Source organism: Elaeis guineensis, chromosome 1 (assembly GCF_000442705.2).
Source record: "Elaeis guineensis isolate ETL-2024a chromosome 1, EG11, whole genome shotgun sequence".
NCBI classification, from domain to species: Eukaryota; Viridiplantae; Streptophyta; class Magnoliopsida; order Arecales; family Arecaceae; genus Elaeis; species Elaeis guineensis.
The window spans coordinates 172,116,782-172,130,670 of NC_025993.2; the positions used below are offsets into that span (position 1 = coordinate 172,116,782).

Sequence of the window (13,889 nt, forward strand, 5' to 3'; positions counted from 1 at the left end):
TAAAATCTCATCTTTCTATTACAAGAAGATACAAAGGAGAGAGAAGATAGTAGGATTGAGTATGGATTGAGTTCGATCGGTTTGAAAGAAAAATTTCATTCGATCGAATCCAATCGGATTCAGAAAAATTCAATCTGCTGTCGATCATTCATCATGTATAAACCATTTAAAATTGAAATCAATGGTTTAGAGCGAGTTCGGATAGATAGTATCGATTTAAGCTTCAATATTAACTCACTATTGATTTTAAGTCTAATGTTAGCCCACTTAAGTTTATTTTTATTTTTTTATCAATTTAATACAAAAAAATCTAAACTTTATAAGTTATAATTTTAAATTTATTTTTAAATATATATAAAATAAAAATAAAAATAAAATTTATTCATCTAAAAAACAACTGCATCTGAAAGTTTTCATTTTAGAATTATTTCAAATTGACATGCTTCCATCAATAATTCAACATTAATATTCACATGAATCCAAATAAGTGACGCGGTATTTTTTAGAATGAAGTATTGAATTCTAAACAACGTAGTCCCAAAATATAAGTGAGTTTGTGAAATACTACATCGATTTGATTCAATTTTATGCGGTTTAAAAATATAAAAATTGTATTCGACCATAAATAATCGATTTTTTACAAATCTCAATCCGATTTCATTCAATTTATATCTTTCAACCGATTGAAATCGATGTTTATTGGGTTGGCTTGGATGAGTTTTTTTAAATTTTGATTATTTACTCAGTCCTAGAGGATAGAGATCTGTAGAGAGGATTTTTTTTTTAAAATCTTTCTATTGATAGAAACTTTAGACGAAAAAAAAAAAGAAAAAAAGGGTGAGAAAGATTTCTAAATTTTTTTGCCATATGAACGCGATGACATAAGCAAGTCATGTATATCACGTGACAATTCAGTATAAATATATGAAAATTAGAGGACTAAAAAAATTAAAAAATTAAAAAAATTTAATTATATTAAATAAAAAATTAGAATGAAATTAAATATTTAAAAAAAATTAAAATTTTTTATATAATTAAGCCAAAAAAAAACAAACCGCGGAAAAGGTCGAATTGAAGCACTAAAAGAAATTGAACTGAAAAAAAGGATGAGAAGGGAAGATTTAAAAATAGCAACATAACCGTCGTGGCCTTTATCCAATTTCAAACCCCATCGAATCGATATTGATTCGACAGCGGGCTCTAGGATCCACATGGACAACCAAATCTGGACCCGGACTCGGATCTACTTAACAATTAGCAAACAGAGTCCGGACGCGGCTATAAGGATCCGACCCGTCAAATAGTTGTCATCCCTAATTCCTGGCGCGCCGACGGCTGTGGGTCTCGCACCATCGCCTCCCAGCTTATCGAGTGCGGAAGTCCGGCGTTCCCACATCCTCGCTTTTTCTCGTTTTATCTAAAGATTTGGGGATAGAAAAGATGTTGTGGAATATCGCACGGGCGGCGTGGAATCTGAGCATGGCGCGGAGGCTCTCCGTCGTGATTAGGGGTTCACTTTCAATCGCCCCAAAGAGTGGAGCACTCCATGATCCATGGGTGAAGAAAGTTTGCTCCATCTCTTTTATTTCCCTATGCTTGGCTAAATTTTTTACAGTTTCGAGGTCCTATTGTTGAATTGTTTGATGAAGTTTTCTTGAATTTATGTTGTTTTCCTGAAACAAAAGTGGGAGGTGAAAAAAAAAAGAACCACTAGATTTTTAAGTCATTGAGCATTGATGCCCTAATCTTGAGCCTCCGAATGCCTAGTATTCTTGTATTTATCCGAAGGGTTTGACGGGTAACGCAGAGATATATCGACCTAGTCCTAATCTCCAAAATACGAACCCTCTGAAAGCTGTAACCCCTTACCATATATTTTTTGACTTTCTGAATTGTAACAGACACAACACAAACCGTGATATTTAATCTATGCTAGATAACAGTGGTGACCTTTTTCCCAATTGGTTAGCATATTTTCTAATTTGTCTATTGTGATGAAAAGTTACATTTGAAACTGTTTTCCAATTGAATTTGCTAGTTTGTTTAACTTGGATTTATGAAATTCTGGAGTTAATCCGCCATGGTTCTGTCTTGGTGTCACCACAAGTACAAATGCAGTTAGGGATGAGATTTTCTACAAGATATCTTCATCACATTCAACATATATTATTGGCCGTTGCATTTTTACTGAAATTCAAATGCTGACTGCCATCCATGAATATGATTATTGTAGGTCAGATTCTCTATGACTAGTTCTTCTGCTTTGTTGAGTTAATCGAAACTATTTTTTAGATTTCCGTCTTCTGGGGACCCTGATGCACTGGAAAAAGAATCAGAAATTGTAGAATATCGTAAATTTGGCTTTGCTGGATATGTCTTATCCTCTAATCAATTAAGATGTTGGTTCTGGAGGGTATTTGCTTCAGTGGCTTCTGATTTTTTTTTTCAGTTTATTGCCATGTTCTTCCGAAGTTTTAATGCCTGTGGGTTTGGATAAGTCATTTTATTGGGAATTTTCTGATCTTTTAAATAAAGAGAAAAGATCTAGAAATTTTTCTTCTCAAAGTTGAGGCCTATATCATGCCACATTGGATAAAAATATAATGTAGACAAATGGTGTAAGCTTCTTAGCAATTGAATAGCAACATGCAACTGTCTCCATGACCAATCAGGTTTCTTAGCAATATGCAAATACAGTGATATAAACAAAGTACATATAGTTTTTGTCCTTATTACTCTCTTTGTTTAACATTTTAGTCTGAATTAGTGGATCTGCAACTGTATATTTGCAGCATGGTTTGCCTTTTATCAGTTCTAAGAGGTTTTCCACGCTTGAGTCTCAAGCAAATGAGGGTCTGATTCCACCAGAGCTGTTAACAAATCAAACTGTGTTAAGGCCAGACCATGATATAGGTACTTTTACTTTATGTTCAATTAAGTTATTACACACACATATAGATCAACTTGATGCATTTTTTGCACAAAAGTTTTATACTGTTGGTTTCTAGTATTGTGGAGATTTGTCTATTGTCCCTATTGTATGGTGGCCAAATGAAATATTCTTTATCCACTGCACTTATATTCCACACATCAAAGCTATATTCACTCAGGCGTCAGTGCTGTCATAGCAACATTTGATGAATCTGATGGTTTACCCAATTTAGTGAGAAACATGATTAATAGCATGATGTAGTCATATCTTTTCTTAGGCCATACCTCTAAGTTGTGTTCATGCATGTACAGTCTCTCATGTATGGATGAATCAAATTATCTGGAAATTTTTTCTTGTTGACTCTGAACTCATCACCATATGTTCATACAACATAGTTAAGGAAGGTTCTGCTGGACCTGCATTACATTTATATGTTTTGGTTAGATGTGTAAATAATTTTTTTTTCTTTTTTGAAAACCCTATTTGTACAGCCCGAAAGATGACTGCATTCTTAAATAGAAGTTTTGCATTTCTTATGCTTTTGAGTTTGTGTATTTCGCCACAACACCCCTGCCCCGCAACTCTTTTTCCAAAAAGGGCGTGCCCCTGCCCCTGGGTAAAGAGCCAACTGCCAACCCATGCATTTAAACTTCATTTAAGTCCTTTACCTACATCATTGATGATTTTCTAAAATTATCTCCACTATTACACCTTTGGAGGTCATTTCCTGTAATAGAACTCGGTTGAGAATGTAAAGCTAGTAACAATATTGGCTGGCCTGAGGCAATATGTTAGTTTTTAATCAAAATCGGTGTAAAATATGATGATCATTCCCTAGGATGTGGACAACATTGTGATATCCATTAGACATTGAAGACATGCTATCTATGTCTAGGGACCTCGGTGTGCATTTTGAACTTCTTTATGGACATCAGTACTATGGTAAGCTTGAACTCAATTTATGAATGTAGGAGTTGTTCTACTTGGACAGTTGAGCTGATTTGATAAAGAATATGCTAAGTGGTCTCACACTGTCTATATCTTTCAATTTGTTGTGCTTATCAAGGATGGAGCCAAGCTTCTTCTGGAATGACGGTCATCATGATGTTGGTGATATAATGGCTCCTAGGCTTATAAATGTAACAAAGAAGACTATGAGCCAATTTATCCAGCCCGATACACAGGTCACAAATGGAAAGAAATATTGGAATGAAATGGATAATTGCTATTTGTGGTCTTTTTATGTAAGCATGTGCACTGTGGATCTTCCATCTAGATTTGTTACACATGCATCTTCTTTCATCTAAGCTTAATATGTATTTGTATGTCTTTTTCTTTTTTCAACTAAGTAAATGTAATTTGTGGCCTATTTCACTCTGGTAGGTTTCCAAATTCATTAGTATTATTAACAAATTCATATAAACATTCATGTGAAACATTTTTTTTTTTTTGATATTTCAGGGCAATATGCAGACTTAGTAACAAGAGTGACAAATTTCCATAATGAGGATAAGGGCTTCATGGTATTGGCTGGTGATGTTTTCGATGTGCCAATTAGGAAGGATATCGTTCATCGAGTTGTAAGGTGGCAGCTTGCAAAACGACAACAGGTAACCTACAACATGTGTTCTTCTGAATGATAAACAAAAGCTCATAAGATTGTTTGCTTATTGACCTTTCAAAATTAATCTACCACCCGTACTACCTTCACCATTTTTATGCAACTTCAATCACATTTTTGTCTTCTTATTGGCCTTTTGTTCATTGTGTCTATATTGACATTCTTTTAATTTGTAGATGGTCTATCTTATGGGAGGTCCCAATTTTTCTTTTCTATTTAATCATGAACTCCACCATTAAAACATGCTTTTCAAATCAAATTGTAGGCCTAATTTTTTCGATCGAATTTTATGTCTTGTAACACTATTATAAACAAGTCATCAGGGTTTATGCAGTGACAATGAAAAGGTGGTTTTATATTTGTTTAACTTATTCATTTAGAAGTTGGAAAATGGTGATTAGATGGTGATCATATGATTATCATGGTTGTAGTTGTGACAATGTTTTGCTATGAGGATTTCAAAAAAGCACCAGGAATATGTTTGCGGAATGTTTAATCAGTAATCTTTAGACATGTCTGGACTTTTGGAGCATGTAGTTGATTTCTGCTCAAGACCTTTTATTTTTGGTATCATAGCACTTTTTCAAGTTGCTTGCAATTTTGTGTTGTATGGAACAGACTAAATTCCTACGCATTTTCCTTGGCTGGCTTAAACTTATATATTAATTTGTTTCTTTTAAAGTTTCATTGTTTGATATACAGTCCATTCTTTTACACAGTATTTTCTGACATTTTAATCCAAGAGATAGAGTTTTTTAATTATGACCTGATTGGGTTTAACTTTTCCTATAATTTAAATATGGTTATGTTGTTGAATCTGTGGAAGTGATGGATCTTCTAGCTGTATAAGTATCACTGTTGGACCATGGTTGACAGAATTGAAACCTATTTGAGGATAAGGCATGGTGACAGGACTATCAAAACAATATCAGATGCCTGACTCATATCATATGTCATTGTATTCTATGATCCTTTTGGTTTACTGGGTTTCTTCAAGGATGTTTTATATATACATGTATGACCCAGGAAATTATATATTAATTATCTTGCAACATATTTAACCAATACGGTGCTCTATTCGTTCACTCTTATTCTTGACAATTTTGAATATTGAAATGTTTTATAGGATGGTTGTCTGGAGACATAACATCTACATTTTGGGCAACCCTTAAGTTGTGACTTTCAGGTCCTTTTCTATTCCAGGAACTCACTTCCATTTAGATTTATCGGAAATACATGTTGACCATAACCTCATGGGGAATTGCTGTATGCGGGGCTGGCAATTTTGACTTAAACCCATTTACCCAGCTTGACTGGACCCATGTCTGATTGGGCAAGGGTCTTGACGTCTAGTAGACCATATGTACTGGCTTTGTGAGTTCAGGTTTGCATTAAAGGGTTCTGGCCAACAGTGCTTCCTTACTAGCTGTCACCTTGCCCTGCAGCACCGCCACTTTTTTGACACTTGCTCTTTTCTCCTTCCATTCCCTTCTTTCTTTCTCTTCTTTGACTGGCTAAAGCATTATGAGAAAAACTATCTGAAGAAAAAGAAAATTCAATATTTTGCATATTTTTGTGTACCTATAAGTGGCATGGATCAGTATTCTATGGTTAGCGCCAGTCTGAGTGATATGATATTGTTTGCAGCATTCAGAGATGGGGCATTAGACAGTTATAAATATGATGTTTGGCTAGGGAACTTATTGCTTACTGCAGGTAAATATAAGTGATATTGAATAAGCATTGTTGCAGTGGTGATCCAGTAAATCATAATGTTCATGTATATTGTTAGGGGTGTCAATAGGCCAGGCCAAGTCCCAAAGCAGGCCTAGGACTCAAACCTTAAGCCCAAGCCTGGTCCAGTCCAAACATAGCCTAAGTTTCTTAGGCTCGAGCCTGGCCCTGAATGGAATATTTGAAAATAGGGCTGATTTTGGCACAGATTAATCTATGAGGCCTAGCATGGCCTGGCCTGAAGCCATACATTTTTGGTCCAGCTTATGTATGTGATTATCTAACAGAAACATACATAACCTGTGATTGTTTATTATTCAAAAGCATACAACAATAGCAATATAAGGGGGGTGAACCAAAACAATTAAAATAGAAATGTTAATATATCTATGGAATATAAACAGGAATTAAAATGTTAATATATGACCTTCAGGGAGAGCAAGCTGACCATAACAATTGAAACTAAATTCTTGATATCTAGCCTTGAAATTCATGTCCAAAACCATACCAGCAACTAAAAACTGAGCCATTTTCCTAACCAAAATACAACAGTTGCCATGTCTAAAATTAACAAGAGTTCATACTTGCCAAAGTCGACAAGATAATACAAAACATCGTGGCAGCACAATCAGAAAATAAAATTGATCAATGAAAAAACAGCAGCAAATGCATTGGTCAAACTAGTTGTTGTGGCTCTCAAGTGTAAAGACTCCAAGCTTTCATTTGCATCCTACAAATATTAACCAAAGAAGTAAGACGGGTTGCGATAACAGTTATGTCAAGGTTTTGAACTAGAGGGGATGCAATAAAACTCACCATTATCTGTCATTTCTGAAGATAAGTAAAGCTATCTTCAAAGTCATTGAAAAGATCCCACATAGGCGCTAGAAGATGCTATATACAATAAAAAATTATTACGCGATGCAGACAAACTAATAACAACTGTAAACAGAAGAATTGATACATGGTAACAAATGTTCTGCTTTAATCCAATCTTGACCACAAATGAGTGCTTCAAGTATTTCACTATTCGGTAAGCTTCTAAATTTACTAATTACTTATCCTCCGGTACTAAAAATGCTGATTCAGATGCAACAGTTGAAGTGGGTGTGGCTAGCAAATCATGTACGGTACATGAAAGTGTTGGGTATTTTGGTGTGTTTGTCATCCACCCATTAAGAATATTGAAATCATCTTTTTGAGGAAAGTCACTCTTCTTAGCATCTATCAAGTGGTGTTACATGCTGATTTCTTGATTATATATTTGCATGTTGGTCTCAATCTGACAATGGGTCGAAGTCATCATTTAGATTCTCAATGCTATCATCCTTGCTCAAGGGAGAAGGCATTACATGTTCAGCACTTGTGTTGGCATTGTCATTGAAATACCCCTGTAAAACTTCATGAATTTTACCAATTTACTTTTTGTTCTTCACTGCCAAAAGCTTGTTTAGAACAAAACTCCACAAAAGTTATCTTGAGTTGAGGCTCTAACATAACTGGAATTACTAGATACAACTATGAAACATTCTAATATTTGTTTAAATTTCCTTTGCACTTCCATCACCATAAGACTAATTGAATGATTTTTTATTTGATGCTTTAATTTGTAGAAGGCTCCTTGCTTTGCGTATTTCATGAAAGATATGAGTTAGAGGTTTGATAATTGGATCTGAAAATCACTTTAGTTGCATGATAGAAGATCTTTAAGAGCTTCAGTAGTTTAGCCACTTTCCAATCTTGAAGAGAGAGTGCATATTTATAGTTAGAGACCCAAAAAGGCAAAGAAGAGAATGCTCCTCTTTTTTTTTTTTTGAAAATTATAGCACTCTCCAACATGCAATACATCAAGTTCCAACATGTCGCCACATCCAAGCAAGGATGGTTGTTATGTGACATTCCTAGTTGTTGAACAACTTCAAAGTTTTGCTTTCACAAAGCCGAGCCCTTTATGTACTTAACACTCTCTCTCATACATTATAAATGATATCTTGGATTTCTTTTAGCCCATCTTGATCAACGAGATTAAGTACATGAGCTGCTCAAAGAATATGGAACAACTTCCCTGACTGAAAGCAAATTCCTTTCCAAAAAAAGTTCTTTAAGGAACAAAGCAAGTGAATCATTTACCGAAGCATTATCCAAGTTAAAACCTTGCCGTCAAGATTCCAATCTCTAATTAAAATCTCTGATTAAAGAATTGCAGTGTCAGGTGGTTCCACCCTACAAAATTTTATGATTCTCTGTGGAAGATTCCATTCTTTATCAATGACATGAGCCATTAAAATCAAATATCTTATTGTTTGATTAGAAATCCACATATGAACTGTTAAGGAATCCTGCTCACATGAATTCATAATTTTTTCCTTATGGTTTGCTTTATCATCATTAACAAACTCCATACAATCATCTTTAGAGGTATTATGTGATGCCACCATAAATTGTGGATTAAGACTTGCAACAAACCTTCTAAACTCATCATACTCTACAATTAAAAAAGGTGTTCATGTAAAACAATCATCCTAGCATGTTCCTTCCCAGAGACTTATTGATCAAATTTCCAATCAGTGTGTTGATCAACAAAATGACAATATAAAGCTGCTTTTTGGTGACCTCTGCATGTTTATGACATAATTCAAGGTGCCTCTTCAAATTGCTTAGCCCTCCACTAGTTTTTGCAGAATACTAATTAAAACATGATAGCACCATGAAGCTTCCCACTGACAAAGATTTTTTGAAAATCATCCCAAAATTTAGGTTTTCCTTTTCTTTGCTTTTTGCTTGGTCCAGACACACTATTTTCTATAGTATCATTCTCTCCCTCTTCCATATTTTGATCAAACAAGTTCATTTTTTTTTGACATATCTAAGCATTTAAAAAAGAAAAGGTAATGACTAAGAAGCAAATGCACAAGCCACCAATCAAACAAAATTTGTAAGAGCATGAATCAAGAACCAGTAACATTATTAGAAACTAAAAATTATAATCTGAAAATACATACAAGACAGAAAATAGTATTGCATTTTTGAAAATATATATGCTATCATGTACACTATTCTAAGGATCAAAACATATATAAATACCTAATTATATATGCTATCATATACACTATTTGAAGGATATATATATATATATATATAAGACAGAAAATAGTATTGCATGAATCAAGAACCAGTAACATTATTAGAAACTAAAAATTATAATCTGAAAGTACATACAAGACAGAAAATAGTATTGCATTTTTGAAAATATATATGCTATCATGTACACTATTCTAAGGATCAAAACATATATAAATACCTAATTATATATGCTATCATATACACTATTTGAAGGATATATATATATATATATATATATATATATATATATATATATATATATATATATATATATATATATATATAAAACTAATTTCATCTATGAGACCCCTATGACATTATGAAACTCCCTTGGAACCAAGCATGCTCTCTGAAAACTAAAGGCATAACTTAATCAAACCCAAATGATAAAAAGAAATCCTATTTTCCTACAAAGTATAATATTACGTACTTCCACACAATGGCCACATGTAGATATCCTCATGTAGAAAGAAAGGAGGACAAAAATGATGGGAGAGTTAGGTTATAGATCTATGATTACCAGTCCTTATTGATGCACTGCCAGATCGAAGAGGATCTATGAATAAGTGCTCGGAGCCTAGGACCACTAGATCTATAGCAAGATGTCTCGGACTAGTCCTTGGAATCTTGAGAACTGTGGGAGGAGGAAAGAGAGCTCATGCTTCATCAGTCACCACCAAGATGCTCTGCACATCCATGCGAATCAACCATGGGAGAGAGGGAGAGAAGAGGATTGAGGAGAGGGAAAGGGGAAGGAGGAGATGGAGAGAGCAGAGAAGGTTAGGGTTTTCTTCAGATTAGCTTTTAGATATTAGTGGGATGTTAGGATGTTAAGTAGACTTCCAAGTTTAATGTCCACTTTCAATATAAATAAATATCAAAGGAGTGCACACTTAGAATGTCTGGTCAAATACAGTGACTTCAACATAATGTACCTGGGCCCAGATTTCTTCAAAAATCTAAGCATGCCTCAGCCTGGCCCTAAATTTATTCGGGCCTCGTTTTCCAAGCCCAAGCCCAGCCCTCGGTCCCAAAACCTGAGCTCGGGCCCGATTTTTTTTCCAGTTGGGTCTTCAGGCTGTTCAAGCTGGTGCAGCCCATTGACACCCCGATATATTGTACAGTGAACTGTTACCTGTGTAGGCTCTTTATTTGCATTTATACTTGTAGATTTTTCCTGTAATCTTGGAATTTGATATGCATGATTATGTTAGAATTCAAACAACTTATATTCACCCAGAAGTAATCTATTATGAAGTGAGATGAGATTTAGCATGCAGAACACAGAACTTCAATCAATTTGGATAATTTTTTCCTGATTATTAGATTTGCTCTTTCTACATGCCTGCGTGCATACATACACATATGATCATGTATAATTGCAGTTTTATGTTTATGGATGGCTGGATGGATGTAAAATGAGATCCTAATGCATGTGACATGTATCTTCTTAACTACAATTGCTTTGCCAATCAACCTTTTTTTGGCCACTCTGGAAAACCACATTTGAAAGAGAGAAATCTTTGAATTTTGGAACGTTTCATCTAATGTGTTTCACAGGGAACACACTCAACCAAAACAATTAGTGAAGTAAGTGGTACTGGGAAAAAGCCATACAGGCAAAAAGGCACCGGGCGCGCAAGACATGGGACTTTGCGAGGGCCGCAGGTTACTTGAATTACTCTAGCTTTTGGTTTTGCTTTAGTGAATGGCATGCATTGGAACAACCTTTCCACTATTTCTGTTTTCTGACATAGTAGTGCTGTCTGATTTAATAAGTGTACCTCAACAGTTTAGGCATGGTGCCACCATGCATGGGCCGAAGCCACGAAGTCATGCAATCAAGCTGCAAAAGAAGGTTCGACGACTAGGACTAAAAATTGCTTTGTCAGCTCGAACAGCTGAAGGCAAGGCATGTCTTCATCTCATCTTCCCTTTCCAACTCCCACCTCAAATATGCTTTAAATTTCTGAACATGATTATTACATATAAAACATTTTATCTTTTTCTTTCTTGTTTTTGAGAATTAACCTTTCATTTTTCTCTTGTTATTACTTACATGACGTATGAATGATAAAGTTCTAGTCAGTGCTTCATGCTTTTGCTCAAGTTATTTGCTGTGTCCTTAATGGCACAACATTCTGTAGGATTTTGAAAACTTTGAAGTTGTATTGTCATGGTATCAATCGATTTCATTCTTATTTAGCTAAGAACATTTATAGAAGAAAACAAGTCAATTATCAGAATTATCAGAATTTTACCAATGGTAATCAACCGGGTATCACTGCATGCAAACTTCTCTTCTTCATTGAGTTTGTCTATTATTAGTATTTGTCACATTAACGAAGACCTGTGATAATTTGTAAGTTCTTGTGTAATAAATCTCCTGTGGTGATAATGGTCTTTTTTTGGCTTTCATATCTAAACACTGAAGATAATTTTGCTAGTAAAGCTGTATGTATGTCAATTTAACAATAGATTGGACAAATTAATTGGTATTTTCAAACAGTGGTTGGTAACATGCACCAATTTAAACCAGTGCCCTGATAACCTTGCCTTCATTGTAAGCTGGTTTTCTCTAACTTGTATCTTCCTGTCTGTATTTATTATATAGAAATGTTTCTAACATCGCTTTCTAACAGCTTTTAGTTTTTGAGGATTTGGCAATTCCTAGCCACAAGACTAAGAACATTGTTAATTATGTCTCCCAAATGGAGAACACGAAGAAGATTTTGTTGGTAGACGGTGGTCCTGTAGATGACAAACTGAAGTTGGCAACAAGAAACCTACGTTATGTGAACGTGTTGCCTTCAATTGTAAGTAACTAAAGTGTGTTTTTTATTGTTTTTTTGAGTTTTTTGGTGTTATGTCAACGTGTTGCCTTCAATTGAGTTTTTTGACTATATTGGACTATATTTGATGCAAGAATTTATTCACAGGAGATGTGGTGTATTTTCCTCTAGATCTGTATGTTGATATCAATTTTTGGTTCTTGCAGGGTCTGAACGTTTACAGCATCCTGCAGCATGACACGCTTGTCATGACGCGAGATGCTGTTAACAGGATTGTTGAGCGGATGCATACTCCCATCAACCGCTGAGGCTGGCAAGCTGAAAATGTGGAGTTTTTGTTGACCGGCTGGTGTAGGATTTTCTCTTTTTTTAAAAAAAAAAAAATACACAAGTTGGAATGAGTAATTCTGCTCTTTTGGTTGCATGTCCAGAATGCCTACTTACCAGGGCTTCGGCATTCAAGTCAGACAAGCTAGAAAAATTTGGCCTTCCAGCTTTTCATGCGTGCCGTGCCAGTTTGAGATCTTTATTGGGTTTAATTTTACTAGTTACATTTTTTTAGCCCACTCAAGCCTTGGTGGTTCTCATTGAGGCATAAGTTATGTGGCATTGATCAAAAAAGATGGAATGTAAAGTTTAATGAGCAAAATTGTATCAAACAAGGTAGACGTGCTGGCGAAAAAGTTTAGATGTTGCTCATTAGCAAGACCTCAAATTGCCTTGCTGTTCGCATCAGTTATTGATAAATAGCAATTTGAAGTATTTGGAGTGAATATGCTTCATTTGCAAAATGGGCAGTTTGGGCTTTAGAAATCAGTCATGGACCCGGACTGCGATATTGCTCCGCTTGATAGATTTTGTTATGAAGGCTACTTTTTTGTGCAGCGTGAGTGGTGTAGAAAATCTGATATGGAGCATGTCATTTTATGTAATTGGTCAACGTAGTTATCATTTTTGAATATATAATTAATGTTTGTGGTTTTATTTTTTTTATTTAAAAATTTTGAATGATGAAAATATTTTTGTTCTTTGAAAAAATTTATGATGTCTTATTTTATGTTATGATATTCTGCGTATATGTGGAAAGTAATAATTTTAATACAGGATGTCATAATATGTTAGAGGATGTCATAAATTTTTTTAAAGAGTAGGAGTATTATCGTTATTCAAAATTTTTAAACAAAAGAAAAAAATTACAGGAATTAAATATGCATTGAAAAATAATTAGGTAAAAATATTTTTTTCTATATTATGATATTTTAAGTCATATTATAGTATTTTATATTTAGAAAGTCATAATTTGATGCAGAATGTCATAAGATGTCATAATTTTTTGAGTCATATTATGATATTTTACATATAAGATATTATAATTTTTTTAAAAATAAAATATTTTTATTATATAAATTTTTTAAATAAAAAAATAAAATTATAAATATTAAATATATATTAAAAAATAATAATTATATGGATCAATCATATAGAATAATGTACTTTATATAGAATGTTGCATTTTATATTGAAATCTATGTTGAATTTTTTGCATGGTGCACAAAGAATTTGCCTGTTATGAATGGTCACGCAGAGTTCGTGCGATGTCCGCAAAAAATTGACTCAGTGTCTTGTCTAGTCTCTTCTGCCACGTTCGCAGTTCTTCCATGCTCATCAAAGCATTTCGTTCTAGAAA

General features: G+C 34.2%; 1 protein-coding gene across 2 annotated transcripts; it reads left to right on the forward strand.

The window, feature by feature from the left end:
- The first annotated feature begins 1,305 nt into the window (after nucleotides 1-1,305).
- LOC105039593 (uncharacterized) lies at nucleotides 1,306-12,975 on the forward strand. Of its 2 annotated transcripts, none has more exons than XM_010915790.4 (7): nucleotides 1,306-1,566; nucleotides 2,793-2,913; nucleotides 4,394-4,542; nucleotides 10,971-11,078; nucleotides 11,203-11,322; nucleotides 12,053-12,226; nucleotides 12,409-12,975. In XM_010915790.4, the coding sequence occupies exons 1-7, from the start codon at nucleotides 1,441-1,443 to the stop codon at nucleotides 12,508-12,510; spliced, it is 900 nt and encodes a 299-aa protein (XP_010914092.1). In that variant the 5' UTR covers nucleotides 1,306-1,440; the 3' UTR covers nucleotides 12,511-12,975. The 2 variants fall into 2 exon arrangements, with proteins under 2 accessions (XP_010914092.1, XP_010914093.1); XM_010915791.4 differs by having other exon boundaries at nucleotides 1,306-1,557.
- The last annotated feature ends 914 nt before the right edge of the window (nucleotides 12,976-13,889 follow it).

Coding starts and splice junctions, on each gene's coding strand:
- LOC105039593 (XM_010915790.4), top strand. CDS start 1,441: ATGTTGTGGAATATCGCACGGGCGGCGTGGAATCTGAGCATGGCGCGG. Junction 4,543..10,970: donor AGCTTGCAAAACGACAACAG/GTAACCTACAAC, acceptor TGTGTTTCACAG/GGAACACACTCAACCAAAAC. Junction 11,079..11,202: donor GGACTTTGCGAGGGCCGCAG/GTTACTTGAATT, acceptor GTACCTCAACAG/TTTAGGCATGGTGCCACCAT.